Source organism: Oreochromis niloticus, linkage group LG7, assembly GCF_001858045.2.
Source record: "Oreochromis niloticus isolate F11D_XX linkage group LG7, O_niloticus_UMD_NMBU, whole genome shotgun sequence".
Lineage (NCBI taxonomy): Eukaryota > Metazoa > Chordata > Actinopteri > Cichliformes > Cichlidae > Oreochromis > Oreochromis niloticus.
In genome coordinates this window covers 33,401,456-33,417,852 of record NC_031972.2, presented here as the reverse complement: position 1 = coordinate 33,417,852, position 16,397 = coordinate 33,401,456, and the positions used below count along the sequence as shown (strand labels likewise).

At 39.7% G+C, this 16,397-nt stretch overlaps 1 protein-coding gene across 1 annotated transcript in view; it reads left to right on the top strand.

Annotated features, from left to right (window-relative positions):
- Window positions 1–16,397, top strand: part of shroom3 (shroom family member 3) — a 69,894-nt gene that overhangs the window by 18,750 nt on the left and 34,747 nt on the right. Inside the window, 1 exon segment of the mRNA XM_013268539.3 lies at window positions 7,101–7,286. Within this exon segment, the coding sequence (XP_013123993.2) occupies window positions 7,101–7,286 (186 nt within the window).

The following is a 16,397-nucleotide window of genomic DNA, read 5'->3' as shown; positions in this document are numbered from 1 at the left end:
AGTCACTCTCAGTGTAAGAGCAAAGCTCCGATATTAAAGATTAAAACATGTAAATATTCAGATTTAGGTTTTTAGGTGCTCTGACCTCTGGGTAAACTGACTGATGATAAACTGTTTTTCTTTCAGGTTTCTTGATCACTGCAGTTACAAAGTAAATAAAACCAGATGGACTGAATTTGAAAACATTCGATCATAGTTGCGTAGCCGTCTGTAGGTGTCCCCTCCGCCTCTTTCCTCCCAGTCCCTCTCTCTCTTTGTCTTCATCCATTCATCTCCGCTGACTCTCTGTCTTTGTGCTCTTTTGTTGTCAGTTGACGTAATCGAGCTGAATGAATGTTTGAGTTTCTCTGCTCAAAAAAAGACGAGGAGGAAGTCATTACAGGGATGAACCGCCTCAATAGAGTTTCCCAGGCAACCCCCTGCATGTGTGTATGTGTGTGTGGTGACGGGGGGGGGTGGCAGATTTGTGTGCACAATGACTTTGTGGGGACCCATATGGACACTTTTAACACCACAAAAAATCACTGTGAGTTCACACAAAACCCAGTTTGGTTCTGTTACAATATTTTTTAAAAGGTCTCCAAAGACATTTGTTGACTCTTTGAAGGAAATCCCAACTATTTCAAGTTACAGCCCTTATTATGATATGAATGCGCAATCTTTTCACTGTTTTATAAAATCAGAATCTTTTAACACATATTTTGATCTAGAAAGAGTGTCATTAGGTCAATAGCATGAATTCTGGGGCTATTATTATTTCTATTGGCCTGGAGTTTGCAAAGTATGAATAAGATGGCACAATGAGCCTTGTTTTGTTAAACAGGAAACAAGGAACATTATTAAAGAGGTAAGTATTATTTCTCAGTTACAGTGAATAGATAGGAGAAAATAAACTGTAGAAAACTAAACAGCAGAAAGAAGAAGAGAAATAACAATTTAACATAAACCAGTGGCACACTCCAGTGCCTGATCAACCCTGGCAGGGCCTCCTTGGATGAGGGTGTCTAGTGATAATGGCCGAAACACCCGGTGAATCCAAGGTCCACTACTGACGATGTGTCCCAAATCTTAATATGATAACCTGGATCGGATCTCTAATCCCCCCAAAAATGGCAGATTAGCTTGGGTAAAAGACCGAAAGTTGAGGCACACAACGATGTGTGCCGCTGGGAAAGTTTCTGGGCTGCCTTTCCTCATAACAGCCACCCCTCAAGATTCTCGCCATTTAAAGCAATGCATTGTCAGGGACTACAACATCTAGTCCTTTTACTGAATTCTATTTGATTTAAAGTACTGATGTTCCTTTTAACTTAGCTATAAATGTCAAAACATTAAAATGTCAAATAAAAATTTACCCAGCAAGTAAAATTTCTATTTCAAATGCATAAAACCCCCTCCACTGAGTATTTTTACTCAATAAATCAGTGACTTTAGTTCATGTAATGGAGTAAATGTAACCTCTCACATCTCACCCTTCTCCACACATGCATGCAACCATATCATGTGACAAAATTCCACACGCAGGTCACGTGACACTAAACTGTCTCCATGGCAGCTTGGTAAAACATTTCTGCTGAGGAAGGTTTCAAAATAAAAGCTTCAGAAACAGATACATTGGACATACGGCAAGTTTAACTTAGTAATTATTTACTTATTTAAAATTTTCTTGTGTATCTCTGTGCACTTTAACACCACTGTTTGTAACCCAGAAACAGCAGAGATCCTTACCTGATCTTCACCTGCTGGATGGGTCATTTTTACCTCTAATTATTGAAGTGTGACATAAAACCAGTTTGTGGGCTGATTGTTTCCTCTCCTGTGGATGATTTCAAATATTTTTCCTCCACTTGAGCCATATTCAGACAGATTTGGTACTTTTTTGAGAAATGTTATCAGACCATCTCCAATTTCAAATAAAACTACTGTTTATGATGTTTTTTATTGATTTTTTCATGTTCAGTTGTGACTCACACTACTATTGAACTTGCTGAACTCAGGTGAGGTCAGTGCCAAAACGCTGTGTGTGTGTGTGTGTGTGTGTGTGTGTGTGTGTGTGTGTGTGTGTGTGTGTGTGTGTGTGATGAGATGGAAAGTGGAATGTGACAACGCGGTCCCTCCTGTTCTGGTGATTTCTGGGTGTTTGTGGCTGCCTTGCATTCCTCCGACCAGCCCAACAGGTTTTATTTTAATGGGCCTTTATCTATGCGCCTGTGTGTGTGTGTGTGTGTGTGTGTGTGTGTGTTTGTGTGTGTTTGAGTGTTTGTGTTTGAGTGTGTGTGTTATTCAGTGTGTGTGTGTGTTTGAGTGTGTGTGTTTTTGAGTGTGTAGGTGTGTGTGTGTGTGTGTGTGTGTTTCTGATAATGCAGTGGTGGAATGTCCTCAGTTCATAGTATAACCCTGAGTGTGTTGTGTTTTGTGCTCTCTCTCTGTTTTTAAAGGTGTTGTAGATATAAATGGCTCTGCTGGGTGGAGGGACGACAGAGAAATGCCTTTGATTTGATTTTGCAACAGTTTCTAATCATAATACACTGCTCAGAATAAGGCGGAGGCCACAGATTTTTCCCTCCTCATCTTTTCTGTTTTTTCACTAGTTTTCCATTTAGCTAGGGTGGTGTCACTAATGGTAGTGTGACCCTGGACCCTACAGAGGTTACACAGGTAGTCCAACTCCCACAGGATGGTACCTCAATGTGTGCCATTGCTCGAAGGTTTGCCGTGTCTCCCAGCACAGTCTCAAGAGCCTGGAGGAAATTCCAGGAGACAGGCGGTTAACCTAGGAGAGCTGGACAGGGCCGTAGAAGGCCCTGAATCCTTCAGTAGGACCGGTATCATGATGAGCACTGCCAAAGCTACAAAATGACCTCCAGCAGGCCACTGGTGTGAATGTTTCTGACCAAACAGACTTCACCAAACAGGCTACCCTCCGGACGGTAGACGGAGGGTATCCAACATTCTCTAGGGACCACTGTGCTCACTACCTGGCACTGTGGAGTTTGATTGACATATGCCATAGAATACCAGAATTTGATGGCTTCAACAGCTGTGCCCATAACCTTTTGTTTATTTAAGAACATAATTTTCAAAGCATGCGAGAGTAATTGTTTTACTTCAACTAGTGTAGAAACCCTTAGCAAATGTGCAACCCATGTTATTTTACATGTTATGTATGTATACATATATATATATATATATATATATATATATATATATTTAATATCCCCAGTAATAGGGCTGTTCGATATAACGATATATATCGGATGATGATATAAAAACGTCTATCGTTTCATTTTACGCTATCGTTTGTTTCGTGGTGTCGCAAAATAAACTGTTTACGGCAATATTTTTTCATTATTTTGATGGTCACTGTAGTGGCTATATTAATTTCCTAAAGTTCTCTCTTTCTCTTATATTTAATATAACCACACTATAGACGGACAAGCGCTTGTTTTTATGCGTTGTCGTTAGCAACAACGACGGTAAAACCACCGCATGTCTGCTTGTTTATTTTCCACATAAACCTTTCACAATAAAGCTCAAGATCCTGTTGAGACTTTTCAAAATAAACTGAATCACGTGAAAGATGCAGAGTATTTACGGATGAGAAGCAAAAAAGAGCCGTCAGGTGCTAAAAAATAAACCTTAGACTCAAACGTTAGAACAGGCTTTTCCCCGCAGCACGCTGCGTAATAAATACTCATAAAGAAAACGGCGGCCGTTACAACCTATGTCTAAAAATGTATAGTTTCATGCATCAGTTAAAACACTCGACTCCAGGTACGCGACGCCCAGCTGGAAACGCTTCACGCAAGTCGAGCTGCCCGAGATTCACAGAATTTACAGAAAATGTTACATTTTTGTGATTTATATCGTTATCGGACGATAGATGTCTTAATATCGGGATATGAGATTTTGGTCATATCGCATAGCCCTACCCAGTAACACCTCAAAGGATACACAACCCACAGATATATATGCCCATATCAAGATACACGTGCACCCGCACACACATAAACACACATCAGCATTATGAAAATATTGGACAAGAACCCATTATCAGAGCTCTACCTCCTCCCTGTACCCAGCAAAAACCATACCCTTGAACCGCAACTTTGACCCTAGCATCCTCATCTGTCACGCCAACCCTCTGCATGTTCTCCTTCACTACATCCATGAATCTTCTCTCTGGTCTTTCTTTTTTCCTCCTGCCTGGAAGCTCCATATTCAACATCCACTACTTACTTATTTATCCTTACTAAAGTGTGCATGTTGAGATGGGTTTTATGGTGATGTTTCATACCTTGTGGGACAATAAAGTAATCCTTGTGGGGCAATAGAGTTAATGCTGTCTAATATATAAAATATTAAATGGGGATAGTTAACTAGAGACCTTAACAGGCTGTAAGCATCTGTATTTTTGCTGTAAATTTAGATATTTTAACATGAAAGTCTGATGATGATGATGATGATGATGATGATGGCAGATTCAAAAATTAAGATTTTTAAAATGATTCCCTGTGGAATTGAGGTTTTTTTCTAAATCAGAGAGAATCATAGCTGCAGTCAGGAGTATATCTGTACAAGACGTATACTCCAGATAGCAGACACATCAGGGCCTAATGTGTGCTGCTTTTAACACTAACTGTATTGAGAAGTGTTGCATGTACCACAGGTGGTCATGAGCTACACTGGAATTTAGTTGTGTTGAGATTTTGTAGGCCATATGTGTCCTAAATACCACAACACCCCTGATATTTGGCCCATATAAGGCAAACACACTCACCCTGAGTCAGTTGAACCAAAGAAAACTACAAAGGGTCCAGACTTAGGCCAAACATTCAGAACCATGCAAACATCATGACCCATATGCCATTTCTTTATATTTTGCTAGGAAAATGGGAAAATAGGTACAGAATTTTATTGAAACATATGCAAGCACACATGGAAATACACTATATAAGATAAAAACCAAGTTTTTACAATTCTAATGAGCTTGAAAGTCAATATTTGGAACAGACCATGAGGCAGACCCAAGATACACAGCAGAGATTATGATTCTATGCTGGGGAAAGAGTTGGTGATGGATGGATGGATGGATGGATGGATGGATGGATACGGCCTGATTTAAGCAAAACACTAGTTATGTTGGGTAAAATACAAAATAAACCCAGAGTTGAAAACAAAGTGGTTCAAAATTTTTAGTTTATCAGTCTAGTTATGTCTCTGGCTTGTCACAAAATCACAGTCTTATTTTTGCATTTTTATTTCTACGGCAAAGGTTAGAGAGGAAGAGAAGTCAGGTGAGTGATTTGTCTTTTTATTGAACTCTTATTGAAATGATGGACGTTAAATACTGGACTGTCTTTAAGTACAGATGTACAAATAAACAGTCGTGAAGATTCATCTGTGGCTCCCATTTGTATGTGTGTGTGTGAGCAGATGGATGATTCACTGGCCCACAGAGTAAAAGCAGAAACTCATTTTCTGTGTTCTCATTGTTCAGATAACAAAAGGACTCACAGGAGTTTTTCATCTTCCAAGATCATGTGACCTCCGACCTCCCCACTGTTGTTAACGCCACAGCTGACCCTTTAAACTGCAGCTCATTGAGCGCACTCTCTTATTGTTGTCCGACCCCTTGTGGCGTTTGATGAATGTCTGAATTGTGAATGCGATCAGAACAGAGAAGAGGCATGTGGACTGTCCTGTCTGAGCCTGTCGGACCTGAACGCAGCGGAGTTTGGTTTATTTTAGCCGGCAAGTTTTGATTCATTGCAGATTAGCCAGATCTGCTCTGGGGGAGAAAGTCAGCGCAGCATGACTCGGTTCAGGTCAGAAAAAACAAGGTCAGAAAACTAAAAAAAACAAACTTTAAATGCATTTTTGAAGCTTTCACTTCGTCTTTGCTGACTCAAAAAGATACAACTCTTCCCATTTCCCTTTCATGGGAGGTTTTTATTGTGAAATATAAAGGTTACTAAAGGTAACCCAACAGAGATCAATAAGTGACTGAAAAAGGGAGTGAATGGATCGTGTGTGCCAGTTTGGCATTAAAAATAATACCTTAGAACAGCAGAGCAGTGACTATGACATGACTCATAGTCTCTCTTCATTGTTTATTACCCAGCTTTATCAGGGATTGGTCTTTGTTTGATGGTTTAAGTAGATGTGCCGCAACACATCACTGAAATATTCACCTTTTGTTTTCTAACAATGCTATTGGTTCAGAGCCTGTTAGGACACAGAATATGGCAGGTTATTTTTTTATATATATACACCTGGCTCCTTGGCATAGGTGCAAGCCAGATCTCTTGGATTCAACCCAGGAAGATGCAAAAATCCCTTCTTGAGAAGGAAGGGTATAAAAAACCTGCCAAATCAGACAATCAGTGACCGTTTAGGAATAAGTGAGCAGCTAAAAGTAGATTTATGTTTTTAGAGCTACAGATTCCAGAGTTCCATTTAATTCATCACATGAAGGTGGTCATAAAGGCAGCATTTTGAAATGAAGACCTTTGCAAGGATCATAGACTAGTTTTATATATGGATGTGGCCACTGGGATATCAACCAGTGGCCATTTTTTGGTTTTTTTAGCCGCTGCCTTGTATGGTTTCTGGAGCCCGAAGTAACCATATTTGGATAAGAGGGTGGTGTGCTAAGTTGGATGTGCTGTATGACAAAACAAGCCTTATTATATGTCCAATAATTCCATTAAAAACGGCCCAAAAACCAAAACCAGGAACTTGATTTTAATTAGAGGAGGTGAGGCCTACAGCGGTCTGTGGCTCTACTCCTGTCAATCAACCCCAAATTTAAGTAAGTGACTGATTTTTAGAAAATTCCCCTGAAAAGTTTCTCTAAAGCAGGAAACTAATCATAGAGACCAACTTATTTTTCATAGCAGGTTTTGACCCTTTTTATTTCTAATGTAGATTTGAACACTTCAGCATTGCAGTCTATGAGGGCTGCCTCACTTTTAGAGCCAGCCTCAAGTGGCCATTAGAAGAACTGCAGTTCCATGTTGGCTTCCTTGTTCAGCTGCAGATGGATGAAACAGAAAAATTTAGTTTAACTGTAATTTTCTGTATATGTTTTTCTTCAGGGAGCTTGATCCGGGATACATCGAAGAGTTTATGCCTTCAACGGCTTCTCTTCCTGCTCTTCCTGCTCCTCCTCCTCCTTCTTCCTTTCCATCGCCACCACCACAAGAACAACAGCAACAAAAAACGCACCGGTCATCACGTCACAGCCCACCATGTTCGGCAGTCCAACTACGCATCAGAAACAGGTAGGAGGTGGCTGAAAGCCTCCATCAACTCACCTTTCAATCAGCTGTGCCCTCAAACGGCAGTTGTTCAATCATTTCTTGCCACCTGTCTGTCTTTGGAGTTCTCTACATGCGGCTGTAGTGTACAAGGGTTTTCGATCGTGGCTTCTTTTTTCTGCCTTTCTAGGCAAGAAATATAACCATGGAGAAGAGTTTCTGTTCATGTGGTTATGATATAATTGGCTAAAATTAGCTCGCCATCGATTAAATTTTGGGATTTTTGGCTCAGGCTCTTAGGATCAGGATTAGGATCAGGAGCTGTTTGAGAGACAAAAAAGGTACTTTAGCACAAGCTCTCACCTTTTTAAATCAGTTGCATTAAAATTACTAAGAAACTTAATTTATAAGAAATATTTAAAGGTACTTTTTGTAATTACCTACTGCAGGAAAAGATCAAATTTTTGATGTTAGAAAACGCTGTGCCGGGAGTTTGCTGTTCTCGCCCCGGCTAGCTATTGAGCTGTTGGGTAACAGACGTCTCCGAAAACGTTGGAGCACTTTTGTAAATATGTGATGTCTTGATAAACCGAGCAGATATTTGAAGTTTACACAGCTGCATTCTCGCCTGAAAACATCTTAAAAGTTTGTGACCCAGAAAGATTAATAAGAGTAATATTAAAACTAAGTAGCGGCCGCCATTGTTGGGAAGTGGAACTGGCTGGGCCCCGCTATGAATTTTGGGATATAGTGGGCCACGAAGGATACACCCGACCCATCCTTCGAATCTGGGGAAAAGGAGGACGCATTTGTCGGCCGCATTTGGAGGCGTCTATGAATTTGGACAGCCTTCGTCGCGCTGCTGTGATGTAATCGGTCTATAAATGTGGCCTCAGGAGGATGCAGCCTATGAATTTGGACACCCCTATTGTAAGCAAGAATGTTTTCTTTTGCCTGGTTAAATAAAGGTTAACTTGACTCAGTGCTGCATCTTGTGGCAGAAATTGGTATTACATCGTAGTACAGTCTGGGCAAAGTTTAACTTCTGTTGATATCTCTTCAACATAATACAAGGACATGTTAGAGCTGATGGCTTTGGTTAATTTTGGAAACTATTTTTAAATGCAGAAATTTAGAATAAGAAGTATTTTAATGTCAGTATGTAAGTGACATCATACACATTTAAACAAAGAGGGCCATAAAAAGAGAGGATGACAGTGTGCATGTAATCATGGCTACAGCCATTGTGTTGCTCACTGGGATTTCCTGGCAACTATTCATGAACACTTCCTTCCAGAGTCAATAATTCTCCCTTTATTTTCCTAAATGTCAGTTGGGTTTATGCCATGCAGGTTAAAACAGGAAGTGATGTTGGCAGTCAGCTGAGGATGTCTTCGGCCCCGGTGTTGGGATGTCCTGCATGTGTTTCCTTTGGGTGTGATATTTATTGCGATGTCCTGTTGTGTGTTTGTGACCTTAAAAGTCAAGCTCAGCTCAACAGGAAATAAAACTGTGTTGTTACGGTAATCGACAACCAGTGACTTCATCAGCAGCATCATCTTTAAAGCAGCTTCCTGTAATTTGCGTAAACTCTGTGATGTCATCAGCTTTGACCATTTTGTTCCTATTTTTTTCACAAAATTCAGACAGTGTTGAAGAGCTCATTTACAATAAACACTTGAAACGATGTTCCTGATTCTTACAGGATTTTAATTTCTTTGGAACTTGAATTCAATCTGCAGGAACAACTTCTAAGATAAGCTGCACTTTAATATCATCCATCTATTTACTTCCGCGTATCCAATTCAGGATTGCGTGAAGCCTATCCCAGCTGTTATAGAGTAAAAGTTGGGGTAGACATTGGGCAGGATGCCAGTCTGTCACAGGGATATGGGCAATTTAGATTCCCTAACTACATGTGTTTGGACTGTGGAAGGAAGCACAAACACAGAGAGAACATGCAGAAAGTCCTGGTCTGAGTGGTGGATTCAAACCCATGACCATCTTGCTGTGAAGCAACAGTGCTAACCTCCTGCCCATTTATATATCACTTATGAATCAAATAATAATCATTTGGTTTATTTCTATATGATAAAAAAATAATTGGGGATTGATTTCACAATCCAATACAAAAATAGATTTATCTCTTAAAATTTTCATTTGCAGACCTCAAGGACCTTTGACGCTGAAACCGCCTTGTCGTTTTAGTGTTATTTAGCTCTGCAGTCAAAGGTGTTTAGTTTAGTCTGAGGTAAACTAAAGAACTGACGAATTATCTGCGGTGTGGACATCCATCAGTCTCTCCCGACAACGTCTATAAACACTAACACCACTACAACAACAACACAATACGGAGCTCAGTTATTTATTCACCTTTCAGTCACTTTAATTTTAAAACTGTGTATATACTGTATATTCTGTGTATTTATTATCTCACTCTTATTGCCTGTTTATGCCCTGTTCTTATCTTCAACGTCTTGCTGCTCTGTTGTATCTTAATTGCCCCTTGGGGATAAATAAAGTCTTTCTGATTCTGATTCTGATGTTCTGGAAGTATTTGTGTGTCTGTAATTAACATCACAGACTCAAGGGGGTGCTAGTGTGACTAAGCACAAGCTTGCACACCAAACTGTTTTTTTCCCTCTCTCTCACTTTTTGCCTTGCACCGTGTGAAACTCATAGTTTCATGACATATCCAAGACTTTCATTGGGAAAGGGTGGCTGGGGCTCCACAGCAAGCTTCCTGCACATGCTTTTGAGCATGGTGCCTGCAACAACACGGTCATTAAAATGTACTCCAGCAGTAGTCTCAAGGAGCCAAATAAACAAGCATAGTGACTCCATTCTCCCACAATTCCCTGGGCCCTGGGTGGTTATCAAATGCCACTGAGTGGTGCTCGTGTCTTATTGGTCGTCCAGAAACAGGAAGTGGGCCATCAGAGTCCCATGAGGCTGGGTGTTAATCTGGAGAGGACAGACAGAATGATTTATAAACACACAGGCTCTATGCCTTCTTCATCCCTCTCTCCCTCATCTCTCCTACAGTCTTTCCCTTTCTCTTCACTCCTTTTTCCTCCTCAGAATATTTCTTTAGTTGAATCACCACATTTTTCTGAAGCAACATCATCACATAGTTGCTCACATACACTACTCTAACACAAACAACTCCCTCTCAGGCACAGCTCAAACACAAACAGAGCAGGCCAGTCAGTGCATGCGTTCACCTCGATCAATCGATTTGAGGATTAATCATACCTCATAATCTCCATTTGGCTTCACTCTGGTTTACTTTACTTAGGTTAACTGCTGGGGATTACAATAAGGCATTATAAGGAAGAGACACAGCACTCAAAGCATCCTGAATAGAAATCTTTGGTTGGTCTACCATGATGTCATGCGTCCCCATTCTGAAGCCTTGTGATGAGTGTTTATGACGATTGGATGAACCAGGGGGCGATCTGACTGTGTAGTCTATCTTCCTTTCTGATACTGGATAAGCCAAAATTTACAAAATGGACTTCACATCTGACCCAAAAATAGCGACTAAGCTCATTAATTCATTAGAGAGGTGTTTACTGAGGTGGCCTTTAAAAATAATGCAGATTTAAACCAACACAGGTTTAAATGTGGGCTTCAGTCTTCAGGTCTGACACTACACCTGTCTTTGACTCTGTCTGTTGCTGTGGTTGAATAAAAAAACCCTCCTAACTCCTTTTCCTCATCACTTTACCTTAGCTTCAATGGAAAGCACCAAGGGAGTAAAGAAAAGGTGTGAAGAAGAAGGTATAAGGCATCTTTGGGATACAGCAGACTCGTGTAAATAGCATCCACCATCACATTATTAACCTGTGAGGTCTTTATTGCTGATGACCCGTATCCTCTCTAACCCTATTTTTGCCTTGCTCTGAAATATAGGATTAGGACTGGTATCATCACTGATCTGATAATGACTTACACCTCAAGGGGTTAAACTGAAAATGCGACTTAAGCAAACTGAACTATTTTAAACCTAAGGCAGATGTTCCTTATCCATAACTTGAACTAGTATGGCGTTAATTCAGAGGCATCAAACCAATCTCTGAGTAGGTTTCAGGTGTTCTAATAGACTCAAACGCACCTCAGCTGAGTGGAAACCCGAATTATTGTTTTTCTTGCATAGTGTGTCCAGTTATACAGTTTAAACAGACACTGGAATAGTTTCTAAGGGTCTAATAGTCTATAGGGACATACCCAAAACAATGGAAGGAGCTCCAGTGGTCCCTGATGAGCACATTAACTGAGATATTGTGTACTGCTATTCTTAGTCTGTGGTTTGCAGTATTTTGATTAAATACCAAGTGATTAAATTGTTGATTTTAAAGATATATAAAGAAGATATATATTTAAGATATCTATATGTGTGTGTGTGTGTGTGTGTGTGTGTGCGTGTCTATATATATGTGTGTGTGTGTGTCACAAGTGTGTTTTGACACAAACACACTTGTAACACAAACTCTTCAATTTTGGATTTTGGGCAAGTGAGAAAGCTGATTATGGGCTGGAACAATTTCCCTCGACAACAGATGGTCTCTGTTCAGAAAAGCACACACACTCTCAGAGAAAATTAAACATTTATTTTTTCTACACCAAACAGATGCTGTTCCAATAGTTTTAAGTGAACAGATATAATATATACTGCAAACTGATTGAACTTTTCAGTCTTTTATAAGACTGGACTTAAACAATTTACTTGCCTGTAGTCTATCCTTCAAGCTATGGTTGGTGAACATATTAGTATTTACTTAATTACACAGTATTATAATTATTTCAGAGTGGGGGATGGGGGGGATGGCACCAACCAACAGTTTTCCATCCATTTCCGTATTTGAGCTAAGCTAAACTTAGCTAAATAAATAAACTGTGGAAACAGAGGACTTGCTAAATTATCCGTTTCATTTTTCCTTCCTCAAACACACAGTTTAGAGATTGTTGTCCTTCTGCAACAGAAATGTTTCAGATTAATTTTTAAATTCCTTTGTTTCATCAGATGAGCATTAGCATGTAAAACACAACCTTGGCTACTGAGGTATAAACTATCTTATAATTATGGCTTCTTTTTAACCATTACTGTGATAGGGAAGTGGACAAAAGATAAGAAAGCTGTGAGGAAGACTAGGTAAAGAAGTGCAGTAAATGGCCTCTGGGATGGATTCAAATCCTGGCCTCTGCTTTAGCTTAATGACATATAGAGCTTGCACATCCCGTTAGCTTGGATCCTCACAGTTTTAAATTGGTTTATTTGTCATAGTAGCTGAGATTTAGCTTTTTTTTTTTTGTTATTATTATTATCATATGGTTAGCTGTTAGGTCTTATTAAAGTTAGCTTATCTTATCTTAATAGCTTAGAATTAGCTTCTTGGTTCCATTAGGTTAAAATTATAGAGTGCTTGTTAGATGAGAGTTAACATCTGTTTCTATTAGATTTCTCTCTAAATCTTAAAGTTGCTTTTATATAAGTTAGCTTGGTTCAGTTTTTTTTTTATTTAGCTTATATTTTAAACTATTAGTTTAGCACCTAGATCCTGATACACACAAGACATTTATATTTAGGTACGCAGCCCACAGGTTCTAGTGAGGCAATAGCAATGTAGTGTGTGGTACAGTCAGTTTTGCTATCTTGATAGAACTATATGCTGTATTATTTATCCAAACTATATTTAAAATATGATTTTAAATATGACTTTCAAGCTCATGTCCGCTTTATATTCTATCTTTGTATGAATAACTACTTGTGTGGAGCTGAATTAGGATGCCATGCTCCCTAAAGTCCACTACTTTCTGACTGACTGTATGGAATGGCTTATTACTGAACATATGAATCTGAAGCACTGGTGAAATATACAGATATCACTGAAGATTTCCATAGCTTCTCTCATGCACACAGCTCTGCAGCATTAGGACAGAAATTTGAGTGAATTTTTCTGGAACAGAGCTGCAGGTCAGACCGTCCTTGGCACCTGATTCAGACACTACAAAGGGAGAGGATTTCCTCGCCGCCTCATCATCCCTTTCTCTCCATGATCTCAGATACAGCTAATGACATTCCCATGACACGTGACTCCAAGGAAACCCAGTTGTAGGCATCTGCTACCGAAGTGGGAGGAGTTACACTTTCATTCACCTTTTGGTTAAACCTGCAGCAGGTTACTCATCTTTTAGATATGAAAGCTTAATCAAGAATATACAGAATAACATCAGGGATCCGAAACAAACACGTATTTGCAATAGTGCAGGGAAGGTCACCTTCCTTTAGGTCATCAATATTGTCTATAAAGAAGTTTTACTGGTCTTAAAAGAAATTACTGCTACTAAAGGAAGGATAGTCCTCCAGTGTTATCTTGGGTTTCTCGGGAAGCTAACTTGGATGCAGTGATCCTTGTTTATGTTGAAAGGTCCTTGAGAAATTATGGGATGTCTCTAAAAAGAGTAAAATAATCCAAAGGGAAGAAGACTTCAAGAAGGGGTCTTGGAAAGAGATAAGGGTGGTTCTTAATGGAGATGGAGATCTGAAGTAGCTGGTGTACTCGATGTACTGAAGGAACTGCTTCTTCCAGGGGCTTTCATTACTTCAAACTGGCTGGGTTGGTTTATTGTCACCTACCTTGCCTTCATTTTCATTGCTATATTTCCTATTTCTATACTTAAATAAACTAGAGTTTTTCAAGGTTTTTGGAAGGTAACCATTTATAGGGCTTACTGTGCTTTTTATGGCTTAACAAAAACTTTAACACAAATGTCCAGTGCAGTTGGATCAGACATAAACCTTTATTTAACCTGCCAGTTCCTTTAGTACAAAGTTCAGGTGAAGGTGGATTGCGCCAGTGTGCAAATAATGCAGGCAACTAAAGTACGTGTGGTATTCCTGGTTGTATTTATAGCAGTGTGATCTGAAACACACTCTCTCCTGTAGACTGTTACATGGGGGGGTAACAAGTACTGTTAACATTTGTTATTTAGCATATAATAATGTCTAAATCCCAAGGATAAAACAAAATGCCATTGAATAACCTCTGGCTGACCATCTTCTTTTGACAACTAGTTTTGGTTGAAAATTAGTTCCAAAATCAAAGTTTAGGGGATGTCAAACCTTGCCATCCACCGGATGTGCTTTTTTTAAAAACATTTTTAACAAACTCAAGTTTTTTTTACAGGAATTATATTATCCTTGAATATTATCCTCCTGAGAAAATTAACAAACTCAGCAAAATTCTCCACAAGGGAGACAGAAACTGGCAACCTCCATTTTTATCCTAGTGAAGTAACCCACCAAGCTTCATCAGCATGGGTTTAACATGCTGACATCAGGAGCAAAGAGTTAGTGGATGTGACAGCGCAACAATGCAAGAAATGCATAAATATAGCATTAAAAAAAACAAAGATGTGCATTTTCTTTTTCTGCAGTAACATTATGAATATTTCATTCCTTTTAAGAGATTATGACTGGACTGGAAACGCCAACATATTTCTGTGTACGTCAGAGTTATTGCTGTTTTACCTCACCCAGTTTGGACTGGTGAAGTATTTTATTGCCAGCGATGACATGCTGCTTGCAAGGCTGAAACATTAACAAACCTGTTCTGTGATAACCTGCTTAATGAAAAAAAAGCCTTTTAAGTTTTTAACTTTCCCTAACCTCCAATCAGTGATCCTTAACCTTTTTCAGTACGTCACCAGTCCTTCTGAAAGTGATCCCCCGAGCAGTCAGCAATAATGGGTTCGTTGTTCACATTAGGACCACATGCTGCATCATGAGACATCTTTCTCCCTTCGGCTTCAAAATCCATTTTTGCTGAAGTGTGGTCAGCAATCTACTGTTTTCAATAATTCTCTCTTTTTCTGTTTATCTCTTCTCCCTTTTCTTCATCCTCTTCCTCACTGTTCTGGTCCTTTTCCCTTCCTCTCTCACCTTTGGACTTGTTATTGTTTATTTCTCTGTCCCAGACTTGCTCCTAATTTTATTATCCTTTATTTCCTGCCTTTGACTCTGCCGAAACTCCTTACTTTATCTGGCTCACTAGCCCTCTTTCTCCTATCAGTTCTTTTTCATACCTACTGTCTCCACCCTGATGGTCTAACCAAACTTTATCTCCCTCCATCCTCCCTCCCTTTTTTGCTACTCATTCTATCTCGCCATTTCTCAGCCTTCCTCTCCCTTTTCCTCCCTCCCTTCTCTCTCTGTCTCTCTCTCTCTGTCTCTTCTCAGATTCTCAGTGTCTCTCTACTCATACACCACATCAACAGCTACTGTCCAGACCGAGCTTTGCCAGGGATGTTTATTTCATGCTTTTATCATACGGCAGCCTAATGACGCATAATCGCTTCATTTGCTTAACGAGCTGGGAGCCGGGGGCCGACACAGCCCGACTCGACCTGATCTGCCATCATCAAACTGAAAGTGGAGCAAAGAGGCAGATCTGAGAGTGGGATAGACAGGCGATAGAGACAGTAGACACAAGACTTTTTGCAGAAGTTTAGATGGAAAACAGGAGCAAAAAACACTCCAAAATAGGGCTGTTGGATAGATTTGTGTTGCAGCTTTTTTAAACACGCAGATTACATTGGAAAAAGTGGGTATTTATTTTTGTTAGTTATGAATAGACGCAAGGTAGAATGGAGGTAAAAGGTGGAAAAAGCTAAAAACAAGTACTTCAGAAGTTAAAGAAAAGTATGTCAGGAGAAGAGAACCAATAGTTGGAGTAATGAATTAAAGTTCAGTAAAGTAGATTTTAGTTGAGAGTAGATTTCTGTACGGGATATGACATTTTGGTAGTCTATCAAAGCATGTAGTTGAAGTTGAGTGGAGTTCAGTAGAAATTGGTTTTTAGAAAGACGTTTTTTTAGAAGGAAACACATCAAAGAGTTCCGAGGAGCAAAGGATAAACTGTCTGGAAATGGATCTTCTCAGGACTTTCTAAAAGAAAAAGACGAACCTTGGGAAGTTTTAAGGAGAAAGCAATAGAGAAGAAACTAGAATAACGTGGACTGTAAGTCGAAGCCATGGAGCTGCTGGAGGCATTCTATCGAAGGAAGCTCAGGAAGAAGCAGAAGAAAACGGAGCTGGGCCGGTCAGACGGGGCCCTGTGTCGGTCACCATCA